The sequence below is a fragment of the Drosophila pseudoobscura genome, chromosome 2 (genome assembly GCF_009870125.1).
Source record: "Drosophila pseudoobscura strain MV-25-SWS-2005 chromosome 2, UCI_Dpse_MV25, whole genome shotgun sequence".
Lineage (NCBI taxonomy): Eukaryota > Metazoa > Arthropoda > Insecta > Diptera > Drosophilidae > Drosophila > Drosophila pseudoobscura.
In genome coordinates this window covers 16,906,844-16,933,474 of record NC_046679.1, presented here as the reverse complement: position 1 = coordinate 16,933,474, position 26,631 = coordinate 16,906,844, and the positions used below count along the sequence as shown (strand labels likewise).

The following is a 26,631-nucleotide window of genomic DNA, read 5'->3' as shown; positions in this document are numbered from 1 at the left end:
AAGAGAGAGGGAGAGAAGGAGTGAGAGAGAGGGATGCAAAGTGGTTGGTTTCCGTCTTTTCCCTGGGAAGTTTTCACTGGACCTGGAGCACTGGAGACCCTTGGACACTGGAGAGGTATTCAGGTCAAGCACTTCAATGCGTTGGGCAACAAGACGGCTTGCGTTTCAAGAGGAAATCCCTAAGAGTGTGACCCCCAAAAAAAGAGCAGCTACTCGTAGAGATGGACACAATTCTAAATTTCGTAGTTCTTAATTTTAGTGCTAAGCTCTTTGCTTTTGTTGTGTGATTCAACATCCATTCGATTCGATTTCGTTTTGTCGGCCGACTCCTTGCTGGCAAACCAGTTTTAGAATTGGCCAAAACGCTAAATAACAAAAACAGCGGACGATATACTTGTCTTTGAGAATCCCACGCAGAACGCGTTTCAGTCAGTCAGCCAGGCTTTCGTTAACAAAGTGCACGACTTTGGTCTAATAAAACAAATAGATACGACACTCACAGATACAGATACAGGTACAGATACAGAGAGGCTACCCCCCTCCCACGCACAGGCAGCACAGCGAAGGTTGGAGAGTCTCGCCTTCCTCGTGGAGAGTTTCTTAATTAAAAGCAAATTTCATCTCAAACACAGCAGCAGCAGCGGCAGCGGCAACAACAAACAATTAAGCAATTAATTTATTTCAGCTGGTGGCACTTTGAATAGCGGGAAAAAATCAAGCCGAGTAGTAAATGGCCCGTCAGGCAGGCAAACCTGTTGATCGACAGAGGCCCCAGAGAACCCAGAACCTCGATCGACTCGTAGTCGCACTTCGCCACTTCTCGGGTAGTGCCCACAGTTACGGCCCTACCGGTGGAGAGAGATACATATGTACACCCCTTGGGACTCGCCACACGAGCACCTTGCATTTCACAAGGGAATGCAAATGATGGATGCACTTGGTACGTAGTCCGCTCTGATGAATCATTTTGATTGGTGACTCATGGCTCACAATTATTGTAATTATCTATCTATTTCAACGAAATCTAACATTGAATCGAAACCATATATTGAATGTTCTTAAGGGTTTATAAATAAGGCCTAAAAGTCATATGGATGCCAGGCAAAATTCAAGACTTTGCGAATGATTTCCTATCCATGATTATACCCAATCCAATAGACGAAGAAATTAGGGATATACTGAATATCGGGTATAAAAGTAATGAAGCGGTCCTTGCCGCACGGTTCTGATAGGCAGCCCCACAATTCCCAAAGAAACTCATTTGTGTCAAATCTGAAGGCATTTCCCCAATCGCCAGATCTTTTGCTTGACCAAAAGATTGACGATCTTTTCCAGGCATGATCTAATGATCTAATGATCCTTTAAATGGCTAAAAATAGACCGATACGCTCCCCAGCGGGTACCTGGTTTTGGGTAACGCCCCAGTTCGCCGTTCGCTGGAGTTACCCAAGTTGTAGGGCCAGTGGGTAGGTTACGTGTGCCACATTTCCACCTGGGGGACACCCCCAGCAGACCCAGCCCTATTCGATCGATGGGGAAAAATCGAGTCATTTCGGTTTCAGTTAGACGCGCGACCGAGAGAGCAGTACTTTATGGTAGAGACGCCGCCGCCGCCGGCACGCTTCTGGCCAAAACCCGTTTTGTTTTTTGTTGTTTTTTTTTTGTAGATGGATGGATGGCATTTGGAATCGCTGTTGTTGTTGCTGCTGCTGTTGCACTTGGAATGCGCCCGCCTCCCATGCTAGAGATTTCCCCCGCACGACGCTATTTTTAGCTGCCTCGCAGAAACTTCATTGAAATGCAATCAATTTGCAAGTGGTGCAAAGAGAGGGAGAGCGAGAGCCACCCACTTGCAAAGAGAGTGCGAGAGAGAGAGAGAGTGGTGTTTTGTGCTGAGCATGCAAACGACCAGAGAGAACAGAAACCGAAAGAGCAAAAGAAAAGAGCAGAAGAAGACGACGACGACGACGACCACGACGACGACCACGAACACGTCGAAGAAGAAGCCGCAGCGTCGGCAGAACGAAACGAGGACGACGAAACTGCATTGTTGTCATATTTCGTAATACGCTGAGGCAGCAGCCCCTCCAAAATGCATTGCTCCAGGGGAGGTGGAAGGGGAGAATGGAAGAGGTTGGGTTGTGGCAGCAGGTCACAGCGGAACGAGGAGAAGGAACAAGCTTTATTTCAACATAAGCTTATCATCAGGCTGGAGAGAGAGCCAGAGACCCTCAGAGAGAGCGAGCGAGAGAGAGAGAGAGCAGCACTCACGTAAGGGCAGAGCGCCAACGCAGCGGGGCTGTTGCGCATGTGTGTGCGTTTGAGCAAGTCAAAATGTCAAGTTGCTGCTGCTGCTGCTGCTGCTGCTGTTCTCTCGCTCTTACTCTCTTTCGCTGCGTTCGCAACGCTTTCGGCGGGCCTGACTCTGGCCTCTGCTGCTGGCCATTTGGAACCATTCCGAATGGCTCCATCCATTCCATTTCATCCGCTCGTCCGTCCACATCCACTTGCGTTTTTTGTATTGTTTTATTTCGGCCCAAGGCTTGGGCTTCAGACAGACAGACAGACAGAGAGAGAGAGAGAGAGAGAGGCAAGCAATGCTCATTTATCACATTTGAAACTCTGAATTAAAATACGCGAAACGGGAGCAGGGCTACGATATTATTATCCACCCAGGCCCCAAAGCACGAAACAGGCGCGCGCATGTTCGTCGTCGTGGCAGCCCCCCACACACGCTCACAAGTCCAGACCGCCCCCCAGCCCAGGCCCCAGCCCCAGCCGCAGTCGCAGCCCCAAAGAAACGTCCGCTCAGTTCGTGTTTCGTGATCAACGCTCTCGGTTGGAGCTCGTGTGTGTCTGTGTCCGTCTTCGGGTCGATTCGGTCGTTCGGCTATTCGGTCCCCACGGGACCCACACGGCATCCATCCATCCCTACGTTTCAGTTCTGATTGGAGATTCGTGCGCCGCCGTTGATAGTCCGAGTACGCGGCGTGTTTCCCTGCAGCCCCAAGCTTTGAAGCTTTTATTATTTTGCATTTCGTTTTGGCTTCATGTTCGTGTTTGTCTTCCGTTTTCGTCTCCTTTATTCGCTTGTGGCCTATGTTTTTACACAACTGTTTATGATTTGATTCGTCTGCAAACTGCAACTGCAACTGCAACTGCAACAGCAGCAGCAACAACTACACATTCAAACGAATCCAACACACAACAAAAAAATAAGTGCACTAGTGTTGCAACAAAACTTTCCAACCACGGACGACAGCTTACGGATTACTAAGAATCTTCCAAGAATCGGTAAGTTCCATTTGCTTTTTGGCAAAGATCTTTCCAGGAATCACACGAGTGTACTCGTACTCGTACTCGTTCCCGTTCGAGCCGGCAACTGAAATAATTCGAAAAAATGAAGGAGCATTTCATTCGCTGCAGCTAAATCTGATCTGAAAACTTGATTGAAATTCCTTTGAGGCTCATTTGCAATCTAATACGAATCTATAATGCCTACCAGATACATTTTCCACCCAGCTATTTCCCACACACACACACACACAGACATACAGCCACACTGCTGCAACATCAACCAGGCAGGGCCGTCAGGCACTTAATGTATCTGATGGATACACACAGGCCCACAATGTTGCTACTGCTGTTTCGGTTTCTGTTTCTCTTGCTGCCTCTGTTGCTGTTGTTGTTGCTGTTGTTGTTGAGTGGGGAGTAATGCGCCACCGCTTTAGATACCAGATATGTACTAGACACATACTCGTACTCGTGGAAACGTCCGTTTTCAGTTTCTGCTGCTTATTTGTCGGTCTTGCTTCAGTGATCTTTGTCATTTTCCGACGCCCATTGCCATTTCCTTTTTTTTTTATCCCTCCCCGCCAACTTTCCATGTGCCACTTCTAGTTCCCACCTCCAGCAGCCGCACCCCTTTGGGTACGGCTGCGGGCTTCCAGTGGCCTGGAACATTCCATTATCCATTTTTATTCCAGGGCCATTTGCCTGATCGCCCCAACCCTCAGCGCAGAAAATGTCTGTATGAATGAATGACAGAGTGAATGAATGAGTGAGTGATTGAGTGAGTGATCTTTGATTGCGGCTTCCACGAGCTTCCGCTGCTGCGAGGCGACAACCCTGGTGGCCCTGCGACAACTCTAGCACCTGCGCGCGCGCGCGGGCCACACAAATTCAATTATGCAAATCTCAACCCGATCTCCACATCTCCAATCTCCGTCTCTGTCTCTCCGTTCGCCGAGTGTCTGGCTAACCCACTTCACACAACACACAACAACAACAACAACAACAACAAATATCATGAATTATTATTTTTCATTGGGGCAAAAAGGAAACGAATGCAAAGCCTCCGATCACACATAAATTTTGCGGTTGTTTTGTTAATGAAACGAACAGCAACAACAACAACGGCAACAACGGCAACACGCTCTCTTATGCATGTATATACCGTATGTATGTATGTATATCTCTAGCTCTTTCTAAAAGCTTTTTACACACACACGCACAGACAGACAGACAGACAGTCGTACCACCACCTTGCGCTCCCAGTCAAAATTATGCTCAAATTATAACTGTTATTCAGCCGGCGATCGAAACAGTTAAAGAAGAAGAAGCCGCCACAGAGAGACATGACTAACAACTCACGTTGTTGTCGCTACTGCTGTAGTTGCAGCGGTAAAAATTCCCCCAAAACACAAAAGTCAACAAGTAAAAGTCCCAAGCGTCGTATACGCAATATCGCAAAGAGAGTAAAAGATACAGAGAGTGAGAGAGAGCCCCGTGCTCTCTCTCTAACGACGCGCGTGTCTGTTTTCACAAATATTTCGGATTCTTGATTTTCTGTCTTCTCTTCCCCACTGCAAGGAGGAGGGGACTTACTGGTATATAATGGGATTTTCCCAAACATTTTCGATGCACGAAAAAAGGGTCGAAAGTTATATATTTCAGAGTAAAGTGTACAGCCTTCAGGCTGCTTTAAGTGATTTTAATTCCTTAATTTGCTACGCGACATATTCAGATCGTATCACTATTGAATCGATTTCTTTGACATCGAAGACTTGTCAAACTCTACCAATCATGGCCAAATGTAGTCAACAGTTCTTGACGCTCCAAGCTCATTTGATTATTATTCGTCAGCAGTGAACTTCCAGTCACACATACGATCCTTAATGATTGTTATTTAAAGCTGTTTCTCACTCCCATATTTATTTCATTTTTCACGCTGCAGCTGCTGCTAGGCCCAAGGAAAAGGCTAAACACATGTCTACATTTTTGTTCGTATATTTTCGAGTGTATATCCAGATGGTTCTTTCTTTTCATGACTCCTTTTATTTATCGTGGAGGCATTCGCCTGGTTGCATTTTTGATTTTTATCAACTTACGTGCTTTTGATCGCCATTCTCCGGGTTTCTCCACTACTCGGACCTGGACTCGTAAATCTCCTGTTTTAATTATTAATCTGAAGAACGAAAAAAGAGACTCCAATCCAACTACTGTAGAAGCCCAAATTTAAAAGTGGAGCACCGCAAAGTATAAGAACAAAGTATAAGAAAAGGCAAAAAAGAAAAGGTCAGTGGCCAAAATATGTTTTGTAATTCCGGCAGGCAGAAAGCATCAGCGAAAAGAGAATGTGGCCAAGAAAATCAGCGGCAAATAAGCAGAACGCAGAACGAGGCAAAACGAGCCAAAAGCGGAAGCCAAAGAGCAACCGTTTACAAAAAATCCGTTGAAGCCGGCAGGAATTGGGCCAGACCTTGGGGTCGTTTTTTAGTTTCTTGACCAAAAAAGGATTTTCTTGGCCTGCACTCACGTGCCTCGCGCCTCCCCCCACCCTATGTGTCGCCTCATTTTGCAATTTCCGCTAGCTGTTGCCTTAAGCCTTTGCAACGCCTTAATTCAATTAACGCCGTCGGCGCCGTCGCCGTCGCCATCGCTGCCGACGCAGCTCAATGTCCGCGTCAAGTATACGCCCTGTGGCGGCGGCCACACTCACCCACACACTCACAAGGCGTTTCCTATTTTGCATGAGAACGGGAAAATCAAAAAGGAGAACGGACAGCAGGCATCCGACTTAAGGCTGTGTGCGCACAGCACAGGGAAAAGGCAAACATCAGCAAAAACAGAGAGAGAAAGAGAGAGGGAGAGAGAAATAAGCAACTGCACGAAATGCAAATGGAAGGTAATTGAAAGCGACGACTACGCTGCCGACGCTGCCGACGCAGAAGTCGCCGTTGCGCTGGTGGCTACCCTTAAGCTTTGGCAGGGGACATTGTCCGTTTATGGGACGATGGGAGGCCCCGCTAGCATTGGAAGGGGCACAGGCACAGGCACTGGCACAGTGGCACAAAGGCTCACACGTAGAGCTATCCTAGAAAAATAAACCAAAGAACAGGATATTCAGATTGTGTTACCATATCTAAAGTTCGTAAAGGTCAGCTATGTTCCAAGGATCTCCCTTGGAAGAAAGTTCGAACATTTGTCAATTAAATTGAACTAGAAATAAAATATATCTTTGTAATAAGATAAAATATGTATATCTTTATAATTTACTTTCTTTTGATCCCCAATCCTTAGTCGCCCAATCACTTTTGCCCCACTGTCCATTGCGCAAAAGGCAAAGAGCACATGAGAATAAGAAACAGCAACAACAACTACAACTACAAAACAAAAAGCTGTGTGTATATTTTAATCCTCTCAAAGAGGATTTTTTTCGATTGCGTCCGCTTCTCTGAGGCCGATTGCACACGACACCAATGCTGCCACACACACACACACATGCACACATCCATTGCGGGGCGGGGCGGGGGGGCAGTGACAAGCAGATACTCGTACTTTTTTCTCGCTCGCGTTGCGTAGCCGCCTCCAAGGAGCGCCGCACAGAGGAAAGTCACCTCTAAACAGAAACATAAAACAGAAACAACAACAAAAGCGAGCAGCAAACAAATATCCCCAACGCACACAGACACGGTCAGACACGGACAGTGCGCGATAAGCTTAATTGAGTGCACGGCGGTGGCGGTTGGCAGTGGTCATGGGGTCGCAGGGGGAGGCGACCGGGGGATGACACACACAATTTTATCAAGGGGCCTACACACACGCACACACACACACACGAACGCACCCGCTGAGACAGGCACGCCAGGAGAGCAGCAAGGAGAACAAAAATATGCACGCAGTCGTGACGCTGACGCTGACGTTGACGCTGGCAGAGGCTCCCTCCCAAACGCACGAAGAGAAAGCAGCGCAAACAAACTGCGTGCTTTTTGTCTCGCGAGGATACCCTTTATACCAGATGGCAAGCGCGGGGATATGCGTAGAGAGTATTTTGTTGCTGACTAACGCTAGCTGCGCTCTCCGCTCTCCCATTTGCCACAATATTTCCAAAGCTGTTTCTGTGTGGGCTTCTGCTTCTGCGAGTGTTGATTTCACTTCAACAAGCCTCCCTCGCACTGTAATCCCCTCTCGAAATCTCTACCACTACAGGGTATTCCGCCGGTAGACGTTTGCCATGCAGATGCCTGTTCCTCTTCGTTTGCCTTTGGCCGTCGTTTCCTTTGTCTCTTGTGGTCGGCCGAGCAAGGCGAGCCGAAGCGATAGCCGAGCGATCCTCTCTGGCTGCAGCAGCGGGCGTGAGTGCGGGCGGGTGGGTGGCCGGGACGGCCGCAGCTGTTCGGGAAAGTTTCGTCAGAGGATTTTTCTAGTGGCTGGATCCCCCGGCATTTGGGTCATGTTAAAAATATCCGCGCACCAAATTTCGGATTTCCATTAACGGGCCCAAGGAGCGAGGGAGCCGACCGATGGGAGGCGGAGGCGGAGGCGAGATGGGATAAGCCCAAAAGCAACTTAATGAAAAGAAATTACAAACGCAAACGCAAAGAGAGCCACAAAAACAAAACACATGTGCAAGACACACCACTCTCTCCCAGAATGCCGGCATTTCTAATTTCGATCGCACTTGATGTTTACTCTGCTCTCTCTCTCTCTCCCGATCTCTCTCTCTCTCTCTCTTTCTTTGGCTGCTCTCTTTCTTGCCGTTGCTGTTGGTGTTATCAACCAAATATCAAATCAAATAAAGCTTTTTCTTACGAGCGGGTGACTCCTAGGAGAGCTCCCAGGCATTCGAGAATCTCCTCCAATATGTAGCTAATGTCTTTTATCTTTTCGTTGTAGAACTCGTACAATGTCCCAAAGTACACATGTGTGCTCCTATCATGTACACATATGTATGTACATACATATTTATGTATATATGTATGTATGTATGATGTACTTCCTTTGGCTCTTTTCTTATCAGGCGAAATGCGGTTAAGGGAATCACAATATTCTGTGGTCACAAAAGTAAACAAGCGCTACGGGACACGTGCAGAGTATCCACCGATAGAGAAGGGAAAACCCTCTCAGAACAGGTCAAAAGGTCATCGATGTATCGCCAAAGCTGTTTGTGTGGTGAGGGGAACACAGCCCTTAGAGCCAGCCAGCCCTTCAGCCAGCGAATGCCATCCTCCCATCCAATGGTGGATCGATCCCTTAATCTTTTCTGGGAGATATCTAGAGTGCAAGGAACCGATATTAATGATATATACAAAAAGTATGTACGATTATATCGAAACAATTTTGATGGAACTCCAGTTGAGTGCTTGGCCAAGTGTGTCGTTGAGTGCTTCGCTTCCTCTGCCGTTGGCCGATGCCGGAACTTTCCCCGTTTCGCTGTTGACCCGCATTTCGAATGTCTAAATTAAGGACACCACCATAAAAAGCTCACCAAAGCAAAGCGCAAATGACTAAGGGGGGGGGGGGCACGGGCGACAGCAAAAGCAACAATTTCATTTCTGTCTCTTATTTGTGTGGGTCGAGGCGTGAAGAGCACGTAAAAGAAGGAAACAAAAAACATGCATAGATCAATAATGCTGACAGCCGCCGCCCCAGCGGTGGATGGTTGGTGGGTGGGGCAGAGGCAGAGGCAGAGGAGCAGTGGTTCAGACAACTGTTGCCGCACCGCACCACATCGCATCGCATGGGGAGATGAAAGAGACGCCCTTCTATGGCGGGACTCCAGCTCCAGCTCCAGCTCCAAGCTCTTTTGGGCTGCATTTTTATGGTTGACAAAATGTCAGCCCGAAAAAACTATTTTGTAATCAGCAGCGGAGCGGCCACAAAAACCAGTCGGGTTGGCAGCTCTTGTTTTTTGTGGGGAGGGGGGGGGCTGCCAACGCTGTGTCTAACGATGGCCACAAATCAGTCATTCCGTACCCCGTCGTTCCCTATAGACGGATCCGCTGCTAGGGTGAGCGTGAGCTCATTCCAACGAAGGCAACAAGTTTTTCCTTTCCACTGGCACAGCCCCCAATCGCCCCACAACCAGACCCCAGCCTCTAGCCACTGTTCAGTGAAGCAGTGAAGTCGCCAGTCCCTTCCTCCTTCCTGCCGAGTATTATTTCATAGTCGAGTGGAAGACCCAACCGATTCTTGTCGCTCACTCCTCCGCAAATGTTTGCCATATATGATTGGAACCTCCATACAGATACATCTTGTATCTATAAATGTTGAAGTAGTATCTGTGTGGATGTATGGATACGAAAGCACAATGGGACAAATACCAGACTATATTTGTATCTAATTACGGAATAGAAATACGTAGAAAAACTAAATTTTTACAAAATATAATATGTTTTATATTTTACACAGTTTAAAGTTTAAAGTTTTTTTTTTGTATTTACTAGACTAGCTAGCAGTCTTTTATTGATATATTTTTTGAGTTTTTATAATTTTTAGCGTCAGATTTCTGATAAAAAATCCACCCACTGATGGCCATGGTATGCACAGTGGGGATTCCTCTTGTGTCGCGTCTATTATTAAATTTCTCTATGAATGAAATTATTCACTATATCTACATATACGTACATATGTATGTATGTATCTACATATATTGTTGTGCATGTGTATGGATGTGTGGGTCTGTAAAAACAAGCCTAGGCCGAGGCTCGGCTCTCGGTTACACTTGAATGACAATTTCGAAAAACTATGACTATGAGGGGGACTTTCAAGCCCCGCTTCGAGTCCTACTCTGCATGTATGTGTGTGTGTGTGTGTGTGTGTATCTGTTTGGCATTGAACAACGGCCCACGCTGCCCGTTGTCTCCCCCCCCCCCTCCCCCCCACCAACCTGCTTCTACTACTCGGTGGAAGCTTACGTGCTTGGCTGCTAACCTTTTTTTTGTATTTTCTTGGCTGTATGTACATGTAGCTTTGAGCCAAGCTTTTTTCCTCCACTGCTTGCCTACGTGCAAAGGAATTTTTACACTTGGCGAACAAAAAAGCCAAAGGCGACTAGAAAGAGCTAGAAGCAGCCAGCAGCAGGCAGCAGCGGGCAGACGCAACAACAACGAAAACAACAACGGGACTTTATGACAGCTAGAAAACGAAACGAAACGAAACGAAGCTCTGACGAGCGTCAAGCTCAGCGAGAAAGAGAGAGGAAGAGCGGTGAGATGATAGGAAGAGTGCGGAGAGAATGGAAGGGAGAGGGAGAGCATAGCATAGAGTAAGGAATAGGCATGGGAAAAGGAATGCGAAGAGAAATGCCAGGCATGTAAGAAGGCAAAAAGTACAAAGTACAAAAAAAGAAAGGAAAGGCAGACTAGTTTATGATTGGCGCCGATGCTTTTGATACCCTTGCAGATCACAGATGTGTACATATCGTTTCTATGGGTTATGGAAAACACTATAGTGAAATATCTAAGATTCTAAATCTAAAATATATCCGATTAAACCGACGGTAAATGCTGATAGGATCCGTATAAGCTTCCTCCCAAAGTCATAGGTACCCTTTGGAAGTGGAGGGTATCCACAATTTGTCGTCGCTGTCGGCCGCAAAGGAGAAGCACACACGGCCAAGCAGCAAAACAGAGGAAGCATTAGAAAAGTCATAGAAACGGGGACGGTGACGGGGACGGGGACGGGGTGGAGTGAGGTGAGACTTGGAAAACAGTTGGCGGCTAGCGGGCCGAGACGATGCGGCCCCAAAGCGGTAGCGGCAGGAAAGAGGCGCTGGGCGCAGGCTGGGAGGGTTACAGGGCGGGAGGGAGGTGCGGAGGGGAGGAACATGTGTTTGGTGCCAACCTGCGATACCTGTTTCCGCGCGATGGCAGCAACGGCAGCAGCAGCAGAATCCGGCCACCGAGCACCAGTTAGTCAGTCATCAACAGTTGGCTGCCACACACAGATACACACAGATGCAGGAAACCAGCACACAAATACACACACAGAGTTACGCTCTCCTAACGTCTCTCCGTCCGATCTCCATTGGTATTTACACAGTAAATAGCGCTGTAGGAAATCAAACAAACGCTGAGAGAGCGGCTGGGCTGGCTGGCTGGCTCTCTCTCTCTCTATTTCTCCTGCTCAAAGAGCGGGCAACAGAGATAGAAACACAGAGAGCGAGAGAGAGAGAGACAGAGCGTGACAGAGGCAGAGACACGCATGCCATGCCGCAATCCCAGGCTGCTGCTGTGGGCCGCTCGATTCGCTCTCAAGCTCTCGTTTTTTGTGGGGGCGAATATGTGTGGGCCACGCCGCACAGCCGCACCGCCGCGCCACATGGGCAGAGTGTCACGCACACACACGGACATGCCCCAAGGCAGGGTCCCCCCACAATGACAAGTCGGTGGACCGCGCGACAACCGCGACAAACTAACAGACAGACAACCACATCAATAAAAAATAAAATACGGCTAGAGCTAGAGCCAGAAACCCACTTAGAGCCGAAGATATTGAGTAATCCATTGGCAATCCGTCACCAACAAAACGACAAAGATGCACCTCATGCAGAGGAAGCCAAGATAGAAACTAAGGATAGGATCAGATAGAGAGAAAGTGATACGATTGAGAGGATCCTTTGGCCAGATTTTCAAAGATTTCCTAGATTAGAGGATCTTAACCAACAAATCACAATGAAAGATCTGTGTCCTTTAGATTGCCTTACTGATGTTCTCCCTAAGGATAGGAGCGGTGGTATTGGGCCCACAAATGTTATGAGAACATGGTATTAGTCCTCTGAGATGCATGTAAAAGGATATCCAGAAAATCGATCATCGAGCTTTATTTTATTGTTTATTATTATTATATTATTATTTAAATAAGTTAACTGACACTTAAGCCAAATAATCCACAATCCATCAATAGAGGTTTGCCCGTAAAAGGATCTATACTTTCAACAAAATCTTTCACATAAACTATTTTTATTGAATATCAAAAACATCATTCGATATAATTGATCATCCTCGATCAAGCGTTTCTTCTATGTATTTCTCTCCCCCGCCCCCCCAAAATGAGCGGATTCCCATTCCTAGTGTAAACATTCCGTTTTCACTGCCGTCCAACAACAAATTTCAACATCGTCATCTTCAGGCGGCGGCGTTAATTTGTGGGGGCCCCTGTCACCGATTATACTTTCAGCCTCCGCAGTTTTACTTAATACTACCACACACAGGCACATACACTGTGGCAGGGGCAGGGGCAGGGGCCGGAGCCGGGGGATGGGCATCTATTGTTGTAACTTCTTTTTTTTTTTGCTGATAAAAAATTCAAGCAGGAGAGGAACAACAGCCGCCAGCCGCCAGCAGCCTATGCATGTGGAGAGTGGTGTAGAGAGGAAGTCATAGAGCGTAGATAGAGTGGTTAGATGTTATACGTATTAGACCAGCGACTAAGTAGAACGAACGAACGGCAACAATGGCCACCACCAAGCCACAGCCACAGCCACAGCCACAGCCCCAAAGCCCCACAGCGCCCCACAGCAGTCGTCGGAATCATCGGAATCGGAGTCGCACCGAAGCCACAGACAGCGATCGTTCGTGGCAAAGCTCCACAAAAAAAAAACCAGAAAGGAAGGCTAGCCCCTCGGGGTCCGAAGCTTTAAATACCCTTGCAGATTGGATGTTCGATCAATGTTCGTGTTCGAATTGTAATTTATATTCAGGACTGCTTTTATTACAACGATTGGGATTATTTTCGAATTCAAAGAGATTTTTCGTGCAAACTTCGTCACTATGAATCAGATTAGAATCCTTTTCGTTTTGAATTCATTTAAGAACGATCTCTGCGAAGTTTTCTCCTTAAATCATCGACATTGAGTAACTTTTAAAAGTGTCCTTAAAAGAGACAGGTGCACAAAAGGACATGTCCATCAATATCATGGCCATGGAAATGCTTCCTTTTACAGCGTTTTGCCAACATCTGGTCGGAATAGGAATACCCTCAAGGCAAGGGTATAGAAAAGCGGCACACAGGCGCAGCGACCAACCAACAACACGCAATAGGGCAAGGCAAACAACAACAGCAGCAGAGGCAGCGACAGCGCCAGCGACTGCGACTGAGGCAGAGGCAGAGCTAGCAACAGGAATTTACGATTCAGTGACTACCTTATTGTTGTAGTTGTAGTTATGTCTGTCTCTCTCTCTCTCGCACTATTTCACCTGGTGTGTGTGAGTGTGAGAGCCTATTAGGCGAAACGATCGTTTCCGTTGTAGGGGTAGGGGATAGTAATAATAAACAAAAACAACAACAACAAAAAACCCCTAACAAAGGTGTAGAGGATAAAAGCTACATAAAGTAAAGTGTAGAGAATAGAACAGAACTTTGCCCCAAAGCTCACTTCGTGCATAGGACTTCGACTCCAATTGGAGACGACGATGCCGCCGCTTCCCGCTTGTAGAAGTTACTTGTTACAGTTGCTTACGTAATCCCATCGCACACACATGCAGACAGACGCTCCTTTGCACACACAAGCACACACTCGTCAGTCGCCACTCGTAGCGATCGCTGGGACTGGGTCTGGCTCAAGTTTCCACATGTTTTTCCTCGATGTCGGGGGAAAAATCCAATTTGAAAAAAGGCAGCGCCCAGGCGCCCAACCCCAATAACCAGGCCGAACCCAACCCAAATGCCGCCTAATGCCCTTACACACACACACACACATACACACACACAAACAAATATACAAATATACACTTACAGATGGAAGCTACGAGGCTGCTGCGCGCACCCAAAAGCTGTATTTTTTTTGTTACTGTGGTTTTTTCCTAGCTTTTTCCCCCCCATCATGTTTTTCATTTTAACCCCGTTTCGTCAACGCTCTTGGCCCGTCCCTCACTCAAAACAGCAAAGCAACAGCCCCGAGACCGAGACCCATGCCTGCCCGCCTGCCCGCCTGCCCCTTCCTCTTTTTCCCCTCTCTCTAGCCGTCGCGTGTAAAGGAAATTAAAAATTCAAAAAGTCAAAGGCGCAAGCAGCGCGGCAACAGCGGAGGAGAGCAGCGTAAGAGATCGTGTCGTGGTGTGAGAGAGCGCAGCGCAGGAGAGTGAGTAAGAGAACGGCAACAGTTTTTCTGTGGAGACTTGGGGACGGGACCCAGTGAAAAGTCTACAAAGTCATCAGCAGCACCAGCAGGCAGGCAGGCAGGCAGCCCTATGCCTGTTTCTGTGAATGTAGTTTGTGACTCTTGTATGGGTGTGTGTGTATGTGTGCTCATTCCTTTTGTGAGCGCGCTGGCAGCGCTGCCTCGCCTCGACGGATGTAGGATTGTCGGCAATGTGTACGCGTGTGCATTGGTGTGTGTTTGCTGAAGTGTGTGTGTGTGTTTGCGAGTGTGGGGCCGCGACAGCGATGACGACGACGACGACGACGACGACAGCGACGACGGTTCGTGGACGTGGTCGTTTGGAGCTTGGGAGCCCGAGGATCGCTCATTCACATTTTGGATTCAACCGGGACGGACGAAATTTGACGTGCGGCAAAAGTGTTTCGTTTCGTTTTTCGTTCGTGCGGATCGCGGTTCGGTATGATCGCATCACCCTCCTCCTCCACCGCTCTCCCTGTTCGTCATTCTCCTTCTCTCTCTAACGCTGCTCTCACCGCCTGAGTTGTGAAAATTTCCACTTGGAAATTTGGAAATACAAAAAACCAAGCAGAAAAAAAACTAAAATTAAACAAAAGAAAAGGAAAGGCAACAAAACTGCAGGCGTCAGCAAAAGGAGAAAATATTAACAAACAAAAAAAAAGAAAGGTGCTTACTATTGTGGAATATTAATTGAATCCGTCTCCCTCTACCCCTATTCGACTGCATGTTTGTGTGTGTGTGTGTATCAAAAGGGGTGTAAAAATAAGCGCATGTTTCCCTCTGCTTTTTTCCCGTCTGTAAAGTGATCTCCTCTCTGCCGCAGGCAGGCAGAACCGTACCGTGCCGTGCCGCCCACCCCTAGAACGACGACCAGGGCCTCCGCCGCCGCCGCCGCCGCCACTCTTATCAGGCGCAGAGTGTCCGTGTGAGCAGACGACGTGACTGACAGAGGCAGAGGCCAGTGTACGTGTGTGTGTCTGTATGTGTGTGCCGCTGCGCAGTCGACTTCCTGCGTCGAGGACTTTGACTTACTCATTCGTGCGCGAGTTTTGAACGAGTGAGGACGGGTTCACTCTGTGGAACTGAAACCGAAATAGCGGACAGAATTAAGTAAAATTTAATTCATGCAAAGTAAGAAAACGCAACGGTAAACGGAAAGACTAGTGCGTGCCGCAGAGGCACGGCACGGCGAAAACAAACTGAAAACAATACAATTCCATTAAAAATCTAACCATGAATAAGAAGAAAAAAAATATATACATACATACATGTATATAAAGTATATTTCTGTGATCGTGTGCGCGGCCGCTCTCTTGAACATTTCTTTGCTCTTGAGCGACAAAAGCTTTTTCGTAAAGCTCCTCTAATAACTGTTTGCAAAAGCCCCAGTGACTGTGTGCATGGGCGTGAGTGTGTGTGTGTGTGTCTATTCGATCTCTCTCTCTCTCCCGCTCTACGGGTATTGAATGGTTCTGCCCCCTCAATTGATTTGAACAAGTGCAGCGCAGACACAAAATGAAAACAAACGATCACAAAAAGTGCAAAGCAAAAAATCCAATCAAAATAGTGGGACCCAAGAAGAACAGAAAGTGAAAAGAAAAAACGAAACAGTGTGACCCTCTCTCTGTGCGATCGGAGGAGCTAAAAAGGAGAATCGGTTCGGAATGGGAATGGGAACTGGAACTGAAATGATTTTCAATTAAAGCGTACAGGCGGCCCCGATAAGATAAGAAAGAGCGCGCGCGCACTTGCGGGCGGGCGGGAGATTGGTCTGGTCGGGTCTGGTCTGGTGGTTTGGCAAATATTTAGCAAGTGCCGCGCATTCTCCTCAGCAACGGAGAGGAGGGGATCCGATCCCCGGAGACGAAAAACGAAGACAACAAACGACAACTTTGTTTGCATGCGTTACTGCCGTCTACGCTTCGTTTCGTTTCGTTCCGTCCGTCCGTTTCCTTCTCATGATTTCGTTCGCCCAAGGATGTTTTTGTTGGAATACGAAAGAGGGCGGAACAGCAAAGAGCAGCGCAGCCAACAGAAAGTCAGAAAGTGATAAGTGGATCCATGCCAATGGAATTTCATGACTTTCCACAACAATTTCTAGATGGATGATTGGGGGATTGTGTTCCAGTTTGGTTTTGTTTGTCTGAATGCCTGTTCGTGGTGTTGCCAGGTACTTTTACTGAATCGAGGGTAGATTGTGTTCTTTAACAAGATAACATTTCCGATCTACACCACAACAAGACTCAGTTAATTCATGTAAATATCTGGAACTTTCTGCTTCCTCCTCATTGAGGCAAAAATTTATGATCTTCTGATACACCAAAAACCTTTATACTCATAGCTAATCGGTTAATTGTGACAGCCATAATTATGCTTAAGACTGAAACTCAAAGGATTCCTAGTTGGCGTAGGGTATCTTCAAGTCGTGAGAGCGACTTTGGGCTTCTTGGTTGATTTTTTTTTGTGTTCTGTTTTATGGCAGGCGTAAAGTTTTTCCATTTTGTCGTCTACGTGCCTGTTGCTGCTCTGCTCCGTTCTGCTTCCTCTTTTTGTTGTTGCTCTCCTATTCACTCCGTTCTCCGCCTTCCTCTTCAGTCTACTCTTCGCTCTGCTTCTTCTGTCGCACACACACACGCACACGCCCTTTGGCAAGTTTTCAAGTCAAACACGCACACACTCACACAAGCATGCTTCTACAGGCAACTGTTGTCGTTGTCCCATTTCCACACACACAGCCACACATCCCCATTCACTCTCACAGACCGTCCCGTTCGCCGTCCCCCGTCCCCCGCTCGCGCGCTCTCTTCTTCTTCATACTCTCTGTTCATCAGTGCGTGTGTGTGGTGGGGTTTCGGGATTTTTTTTGTTGCTGTTGTAATTTGCTGCCCATTTGAAACACATTTGAAATTTCCATTTAGATTTCCTCATTTAGTTTTCCTGACTGCCGTCGCCATCGCCTCGGCAATGAATGGCCTGCATAATGTTCGAGGGGGGGGGCTCGGGGTGGGCAACAGTTTGACCCGCGGGGTCGTCTCTTAAATTAAATTTTGTTTGCACTTGCGAGTAATTTACGGAGCCCCCTCCCATGCGGGGGACGGGGAAAACTCTCAGATCTAACTGGAAGACACACACACACACACGGGCTGGGGAGAGGCAATGGAATATCCTTGAACAACATATGTACATCTGATAGCAGGATCCTTAAACCATAAAACTAACTTGAGTGTGCGTGTGTTCCGTTTGATTACAGCACGCCCTGGAATATATGTTCTGTACATTGAAACGATTGTCAGGAAGCAGGACGAGTGCTAAGGACATTAGATGAAACCCATGCTACGGCTAACAATTGAATGAAGAGCACTATATAGGGTAATCCAGACAGCGTCATCCCGTCCAAATCCAATCAATCAACTAGCAAAAGGGATCACCGCAACCACAACGGCTTCCAAATGAAGATGGCATCCCAACGATTCTGCCTGCGATGGAACAATCATCAGAGCAACCTGCTGTCCGTCTTCGATCAGCTGCTCCACGCAGAAACATTCACAGACGTGACGCTGGCCGTCGAAGGACAATACCTAAAGGCACACAAGGCAAGTGTTTTCATCGTTTGAGGGGGAGAATTGGGAGAAAGCAGTCTAACTCTGGTCTAACTCTGGTTTTTTCTCCCTCCCCCCGCTTTTTACAGATGGTGCTATCCGCCTGCAGTCCATACTTCAATGCTCTGTTCATCAATCACCCGGAAAAGCATCCGATTGTCATATTGAAGGATGTGCCCTACTCCGATATGAAGTCCTTGCTGGACTTTATGTACCGCGGCGAGGTGTCCGTGGATCAGGAGCGTCTTACCGCATTCCTGCGCGTGGCCGAGAGCCTGCGCATCAAGGGCCTCACCGAGGTCAACGACGACAAGCCCTCGCCGGCGGAGAGCACCCCGGCGGCAGCAGCGCCGCCACAGCTGCAGCGCATCCAGCCGTATCTGGTGCCGCAGCGTAATCGGTCGCAGGCCAGTCTGTTGGCCAGCACCGCCAATGCCGCGAATAGTGCCACACTGCCGGTGCAGCCGTCACTCCTCAGCTCCGCTCTGATGCCCAAACGCAAGCGAGGCAGGCCCCGCAAGTTGTCCGGCAGCTCGAATGGCACCGGCAACGACTACGAAGACTTTGAACGCGACAACCTGATGAACGACTCGGACATGGGCAATGGCAAGCTTGGCAATGACTCCTACTCGGGCAACGACGATGGCTCCGATGACAATCAGCAGGAATCCGGCAATAATGATGATTTAAATGTGAGTTTCCCCAAACGGCAAACGGCCCTCAATATTTTACTAATCCTTGTTTTTCCGCCTGTAGGAAAGTCGTGATTCTCTGCCCACAAAACGATCAAAGAACTCGAAGGATCATCGGGTGGTTAACCAGGCAGAAGACAACAGCACTTCCGGTGAGTCCATGTTCCATATCCAGACTGAGGGTTATCATAAGATCTACAAAACATATTTGTACATACAATGCATAGTATAGCCCCTAAGATCATTTTTGCCTTAATTCTAAGAGACAGAATGCACCATCAATCCCAATCAATCAATCAATCAGTCGATCGATACTACTACATCATTCTCCTGGTCAATCATTCAGTGCACCAAAAAAAGAAAAAAAGAAAACAAACCACAACAAATACAACCAAAATCAATATCCAATACAGAACCAAAAGGTGAAGCCACATCTCATCTGCGACAAAAGATAAAAAATGTTGGAATTATTTGAATATCGGAAAAGCTAAAAGGGATTTTACGCATTTCAATTTAGATCGAAAGGTACTCAAAGTATATAAAAAAAAAACTCCTCCGTCACACGCGCGTCGGTTTCCCCTTCATAGTGCAAAAATATGTGAGAAAAAAAAAATCGAAAGTTTCGTTCAGTGAATCCATCAATCGGCAGAGAACGTTGTTTTATAGGACCCCCCAGTCGAGTGCGCTTTTCCGTCCGTCGGCAGGTGAGTGTCCCCAACAACAACAACAACACGAAGCGGTTTTGATGCCAACAGAAATGCAAATCCACAAAATGCTGAAGAAGAGAAATAATTGTGAAGTTGAGGATCGGGTTGAAGCTCACAGGGATTCATGGCCGACGTGAAAAAAAATATTTAAAAAGATGATTAAAACTCAGTACAAAAAAGCAAGATCATTTTATGTTTCCAAAATTATGAACGCGCGCAAAATCGATGGCTCTCCAGAAAATGCAAAAAGTACGACCACAGCATCGCACCTCATGACCGCCTACGCCCATTATTTCATATATAAAAAAAAGTATAGCAGAAATACTCGAAAACCAGAAACAGAAAATAGAAATCATTTCGATTACCACGAAAACACGCGTTGAAAACAAATGGCTTGAAATCCCTATAGCTTTTCCGATCCGACTCAAAACTATCTCTCACTTTGTCGCGTCATTGTGTTTTGCCTTTCTCTTGCATACATCCTGCACCCATACACACATGCACACATACACACACACAAACACATCACCAAAAGATCCTTTGCCCCAAAGAGGAGACCTCACTAACGTTCCACTCTCTCTCTCTCTCGCTTGCTCTTCCTGTAGATGGCAACGACAGCGATGGCGATGGCATGGACGCCTCGTACATGGAGCCACAACTGATGCTGGACGAGTACGATGAGCCCGTGGAATTCAAATACAATCCGCTCACCGACAACAGCTCGCCCACGCAGGACCACACAGACGGTGGAGGCGGAGGTGGAGCCAACAGCAGCAACAACAACAACAACAACAACAACCAGCACCTCAACGAACAGGCCCGCCAGCAGGCGCTCCTGATAGCCGCGCAACGTAAACACCATGTGGAAACGGCAGCAGCGGCGGCGGCGGCAGCGACAACATCCGGCGGAATCAAGCTAAACATTATCGGAATGGCCGCTGGGGGGGCGCAGGTGAAGAGTATGGTCAGCATACCGAAGCTAACGCCCATTGGCAAGGCAAACGCCGCCTCCACACCACTAGTATCGCCTGCGTCGTCCTCATCGGCCAGGCCGCGCGTCCAGAAGCGCCCCAAGCTGGGCAAGATGAACGGCGAGGTGAAGGGGGTGTTCACCAGCCAGGACTACCTCGATCTGTATAACAGCAGCGACGGGTTCAAGTTCAAGGCGGCCGGTTCGCTGAGCGGCAGCACGCCGAACCTCAGTGCCGCCGGCGGGGGCAGCGTTGGCTCGGCGGCCGTCAAGACCAAGCTCAATCTCAGCAGCAACATTGGCGAGGGCGACACGGAGGGCTCCGTCCGTGACTATTGCACCAAAGAGGGCGAGCACACGTACCGCTGCAAGGTCTGCTCGCGCGTCTATACGCACATCAGCAACTTTTGCCGACACTATGTGACCTCGCACAAGCGCAACGTGAAGGTCTATCCGTGCCCCTTCTGCTTCAAGGAGTTCACGCGCAAGGACAACATGACGGCACACGTCAAGATCATCCACAAGATCGAAAATCCCTCAACGGCGCTGGCCAGCGTGGCTGCCGCTAGCCTGGCCAATCAGTCTCTGGGCGTGTCCGGTGGTTCGACGCCACCGCCGCCAGATCTGAGTGCCCAGAACTCGAATCAGTCGCTGCCCGCTACCAGCAATGCGCTCTCCACCTCATCATCGTCGTCCACCTCGTCGTCGAGCGGCTCTCTGGGGCCGCTGACGGTGGCCACGGCACCCACAGCACCCGCTGCTGCGGCGCAGTAATCTCCCCTCGACCCACACCCATACCACCCACCCATACACCATATATCACCCATCCAAGAAGCACTCCTCAGACACACAGACAGAGACAGAGAGAGGTTGACTCCAGGAGAAGCAGCCACATATTCCAGCACGCAATCCAATGGGGGATTGATCTGAGGATCGATAGGAGGAGGAGCAAAGTTAATCATGAGGCAGCGCCAGGCGCTCGCTGTTGCAGGGGAAATGGGGGGTAGATTTTTTGTTGATTTTGTTTTTAGTTATTTACTTTTCTGGCTTCTGTTAAAAATCTATCTATTATTTTGCGCTTCTCTTTTAATGAACGAGAACAATGCGAGAGAGAGAAAATGCCGGGCAACGTGGAAATCTCTGATTATCCAAAAGACGAACCGAAACGGACAATTCCCTCACTAAAAGAACGAAAGGAACCGTTGAGCACCGTCTTTATATATACATATGTTGTGCAATTATTTTCCCAAATCCCGAATCAAACCCACACCGAACCGAACCCATTTTTTTTTTTGCCTTAAGTCAATCCCGCACGCCCTCACTTCAAATCTAATCCTAACAGAAAAAAAGAAGATAAACCACCAATGCGATTATTATTTTTGCGTATCGAAATATATTGCATACATATTTCCATGAATACAAAACAAACAAACATAAAAAAACAAGAAAGTTTTTTGTTGTTTTAGACACCAGAGCGGCCTTATTTAACGAATCACTGGGGCGGGGGGGTGGGCGAAGGTTACTCTAAAAAGGTTACTCTAAACAAAAACCGACAGCACTTTTAGATAATTAAAAACGTATCTGCATAGCTTTAGATACAGATTTATATATATACCATATAAATATACACAATATCTATAAACATTGAATGGTATGTTTATGCTTAGCCCGTAGTTCTATTAATTAATTTATCATTATCTTATGTTCAGATATGCCTATGTTAATATATATGCTATACTATATATAAATCTTACATCTTACGAATCGCGAAAGCTAAAAACGGAAACGGAAGAGAAAAAAATTGTAATGTTAATCATGCGAGAGGGAGCGCAAATCTACCTTGTTGCCTTCAAATGAAGCTAGTTAAAAGTTAAATCCCGAGTCTGGGCGCAAGGTCCTTTTTTGTGACCCCCAGTCACTCACCAACACACACACACACACACACACCTATACAGATTGATCACCCGTCCCCATAGGATATTCAACGAAAGGTTGCAAATGTTTCGTTGGTATCGGGAGTGGGAATGGGGGTGGGATGGTTTGTCGATTATTAATCGATCACTGATCGATGATAAATTGTAACTACAAATAGTAACAGCAACAATAATATACAATAATATTTGTAATGATAATAATTATTAATTAATGAACATAAAAACTAAACATAATTTATCATCAATCTATTAAACGATTTATGTTGTATATCGGAGGCTTAAATTATCGCCAAAGAAAATGAAAATCAAAAGCAAACGCAAAAACGCAGTTGAAAAATCCAAACGCAGCAGCAAACAGAAAAAATAGAGAATGTTAAAATTACAAATTTATTGTTGTTAAAACAAAACGATCTCCAAAAAAACAAAAAAAAAACATACAAAAACAAAAACATAAGCGAAAGGTTTAAAATCTGCAAAGAAGAATAATAAATAAATACAAAAACAAAAAAATATACAGACAACAAGAAAGAGTTATTCCTCAAGTCATGTGAAAACGTTCAAATTTTGTAGACAACAAAAATTCACTGAAAACTGCAAAAAGAAAATTACAAAAAAAAAAAAAAAAAAATGAAAAGTAAAAATGATGCGCAATCAAATAATAAAACGGAGCTGCGTACGCTAATTTATTAAATAATTTTGTTTTTAATTCTTTATTTAGTGGTAGCTAGTGCAATTTAGTCCGTAAGCCGCCGTCGAACCCACACCACCAATCACTAAGCACCAACCACCTAACAATCTCCAAAAACAGAACCACCAACCATCTCTCTCGACAAGGATGTTTTTCCATCTATCTTCCAATCTTTGTTTTTTTTTGGCGTTTATTATATACAAAAAGAAATATCAATCAAACACAATATATATTGTAGATTGTTTGTACTATATTTTACTTTTATTTTTAGTCTACTTTTTATATATATATACACTATATACACATATATTTTTTACATTCAAAGAACTAAAAATCAAAACTTACAAAAAAACAAAAAAACCCCTCGGCAATTTTCTCGCTTTCAAACGATGTCCACAACACTCGAACACTTAACGAGGAATCAATATATATATATATAAATATATATAACAGAGTCATGCTTTTGATGCCCAAAGAAATATATGAATATACATACAACATATGTGTATATGTATCTGACCAGATCTTTCCAGAACAGAATCGCAAGGCAAATAACGAGAAAATTGTCTGCAAATTCGTTGGTAAACTTGGTTTCCGTTTAAAATTAGCTAAATACGACGATACGATACGATCTAATGATAAATAAATAATGATTAAAAAACTACCTAACTACTAAATAGTGAATCACACGCAATATTATTCTGATATATATTTATAACTAATTTTTGTTATAGTAGGAAGGAGAACTATCAAGTAAAACAGAACTTTTTATAATAATATTATTATCGCTTAACTGCTAAACAAACAACAAACAAACAAACAACAACAACAAACAAAAACAGAAGAGAAATAAAATACACGATGCAAAAAACACAAAACAAAAATCAGTTCTGAACCAAAAATTGATTGTTTTTTTTTATTGAATTTAGTTATAAAACAGGATTTTCCCCGACAACAAAACATTTAGCATAATTGGCATCTAAAAAAATAATTCGAAATTAATTTTCAAACTATATTTTTACAGTCACAGCCGCCCAGTCGCAGGCCACACCGGAACTCTCGCAGCGGCTCTTCGGGTCCACCTCAACGCTGACCACCACAATTTCGGCCAAGACTACGACTTCAGCTGGAGCAGGATCTGGTTTGGGGGCAGCCACAACCACTACCTCTGCGGCAGAACCAACGGTGGCCACGCTGCTGGAAGTTGGCAATAATCCAGTCCATTTGCCAACGATTTTAGGGCTGAAAATACGCGCCATTAACCCCAACACGACGTCCCCTCAGAAGCAGTCACAGACCCAACCACCATCGCCCACACAGTCGCAGTCCAAGACAAAACCTAAAGGCAGTGGCAACGGCAACAGCAACAGCAACAGCAACTCTCTGCTGAAACAACAGCTGCGTGGCGGGGCCAAAGATCCCGAGGTGCCCAGGTTGCCAGCAGCAGCAGCAGCAGCGCCATCCCCCATCGAAGAGACTGACATCGAGAGCCAGGAGGAGGCACACGCCACCGCCTGCAGTGGACTACAGTCGCTGGCCAATGCGGCGGAACAGCAGGCAGCCCAAGTGGCTAACAGCAGCGGCACTTTGCACCACCAGATCCTGATGCACATGGCCGCCAATCAGCAGAAGGCGGCGGACTATTACCAGCAGCAACAACAGCAGCAGCAGCAGCAGGCGTCGCCATTGAGCGCTGACCAGTATCCGGATGATGACATGGAGCTTCTCTGCATGGCCGACCAGCAGGATAAGCCAGATGAGCCCGATCACGAGTTGCTTACACTGGCCGATGAGAATGCTGGTCTGCCTGGCTATCAAGCCACTGACTCCGAACCCACTGCAGTGTCCGACAAATCACCGGCAGCATCTGGCGGTGTCCGGGCAAGCAATCCAACGCGTCTTTCGGGCTCCAAGAAGCCAGCCAAGCGTCCCATTCAGCGGAGAAGGGTGCGACGCAAGGCCCAGTCCACGATAGACGACCAGGCGGAGCATCTCACGGAGATGTCGGTCCGTGGATTGGATCTGTTCCGGTACGCCAGTGTGGTGGAGGGCGTCTATCGGTGCACAGAGTGTGCCAAGGAGAACATGCAGAAGACGTTCAAGAACAAGTACAGCTTCCAGCGGCACGCGTTCCTCTACCACGAGGGCAAGCATCGCAAGGTGTTCCCCTGCCCAGTGTGCTGCAAGGAGTTCTCACGCCCGGACAAGATGAAGAACCACCTGAAGATGACGCACGAGAACTTTACGCCACCCAAGGATTTGAGTGCCTTCAGTCCGCTCAAGTATTTGATCACCGCAGCGGCGGCTGGCGAAATGCAGGCCTCCATGTACCAGCAACAACAACAGCAGCAGCAGCAAGAGCAAGAGCACTACCAGCGACAGCTCGAACAGCAAATGGAGCAGATTGAGCAACAGCAGATGGAGCAACAGGATAGCTGCCTCCTGCTGCCAGAGGACGTTAAGCAGGAGGACCAGGAGCTAAGTGACGGCTATGAGGCCTCCAATCCCGAGGCAGTCGCCGCGGCCATGCTGAGCCTGCAACACGATGTCATCATCAAGAATGAGATACAGATCTCGCCGTCGCCGTCGCCATCGCCCTCGCCGTCGCCGCCCACCACATGCGCCGTGGCCGAGGGCAAGAGCCTGGCACTGGCCACCACCGCACAAACCACCGCAACGTAAAGACTTTGGAAAGGGATCCCCACTTAACGCTAACGCACACACACACAGAACGCACCTCAAAGCGAGGTCTCTCAACTGTAGAATACTTGATAGGGTTAAGGATAAGCAAACAAAAACACAAACACTCAACCGGATTGTTAGTTAAATTAAAGCAATACTAAGCTACAACACACTACTCGTACTACTACGTGCTCCGTCCAGATAGCCTTTAAATTAAGTAACACTCTTAATCTAGTGTATTTTTAGCCTGTAAGAATGCTAATCCTTGGGCCCAAGCTGGCAAGCGGGAAGAACGTAACCCACCTGCCATTGTGCGCGCACAGTTCAGTGAACTCTAATGACTTTCGGCTTTAATTATAAACAATTTACAGAGTTCGAAGAGAACCGATCCGAACCGAACCCCTTCCTAATTGGGGGTGGGAAGGGACTTTTAGAACTTTTTCTTTTCTTTTTGTGATTTTGTTGAACCTTTTTTTTGATTTGTAAACTTTTGTTTTATTTTAGCATACTTTTTGTTTTTGTTGTACATATATAGCATATACATATATAGTATATAGATTTGTTTAATACTCAAAGTCCCCGTAGTATAATTTTGTTCATATCCTTGGCAACAAGATGAAATGAAATCAAATGTATTGGCTATTTGTGCAATTATCAAAATGAATTGGTAAAGGGGTCCGCGCCACGGAAGGAGCAGGCGTTTCTGCGGCCCCGCCAAAAATGTTGTAAACTTAATTATCGACTACTTAATTAGGATATAGAACTAGACTATAAGGCATGTTCCAATGTACAACAAAATGCGCAAAGGACTTCCCAGTGAAGAAGAAATCTGAACTGAACTGATATTTATACGACGAAAAAAAGCCAATTTCGAGGTGGAGTGGGATCTCTGTCTGTCAATTACTTGTATTATCACATAAACAATTTACTTAAATGGCAACCATTACGACTTACA

General features: G+C 46.7%; 1 protein-coding gene across 4 annotated transcripts; it reads left to right on the top strand.

Moving 5' to 3' along the window:
- Positions 1-2,420: 2,420 nt before the first annotated feature.
- On the top strand, positions 2,421-26,616 carry ttk (zinc finger and BTB domain-containing protein ttk). 4 transcript variants are annotated; one of them, XM_015182032.2, is made up of 5 exons: positions 2,421-3,294; positions 17,655-17,997; positions 18,093-18,695; positions 18,760-18,847; positions 24,019-26,616. In XM_015182032.2, the coding sequence occupies exons 2-5, from the start codon at positions 17,854-17,856 to the stop codon at positions 25,674-25,676; spliced, it is 2,493 nt and encodes an 830-aa protein (XP_015037518.2). In that variant the 5' UTR covers positions 2,421-3,294; positions 17,655-17,853; the 3' UTR covers positions 25,677-26,616. The 4 variants fall into 4 exon arrangements, with proteins under 4 accessions (XP_015037518.2, XP_003736637.3, XP_015037516.2 ...); XM_003736589.3 differs by lacking the exon at positions 24,019-26,616 and adding an exon at positions 20,008-23,835 and having other exon boundaries at positions 2,795-3,294; XM_015182030.2 differs by lacking the exon at positions 2,421-3,294 and adding an exon at positions 14,690-15,070.
- The last annotated feature ends 15 nt before the right edge of the window (positions 26,617-26,631 follow it).

Coding starts and splice junctions, on each gene's coding strand:
- ttk (XM_015182032.2), top strand. CDS start 17,854: ATGAAGATGGCATCCCAACGATTCTGCCTGCGATGGAACAATCATCAG. Junction 17,998..18,092: donor AATACCTAAAGGCACACAAG/GCAAGTGTTTTC, acceptor CGCTTTTTACAG/ATGGTGCTATCCGCCTGCAG. Junction 18,696..18,759: donor GCAATAATGATGATTTAAAT/GTGAGTTTCCCC, acceptor TTCCGCCTGTAG/GAAAGTCGTGATTCTCTGCC.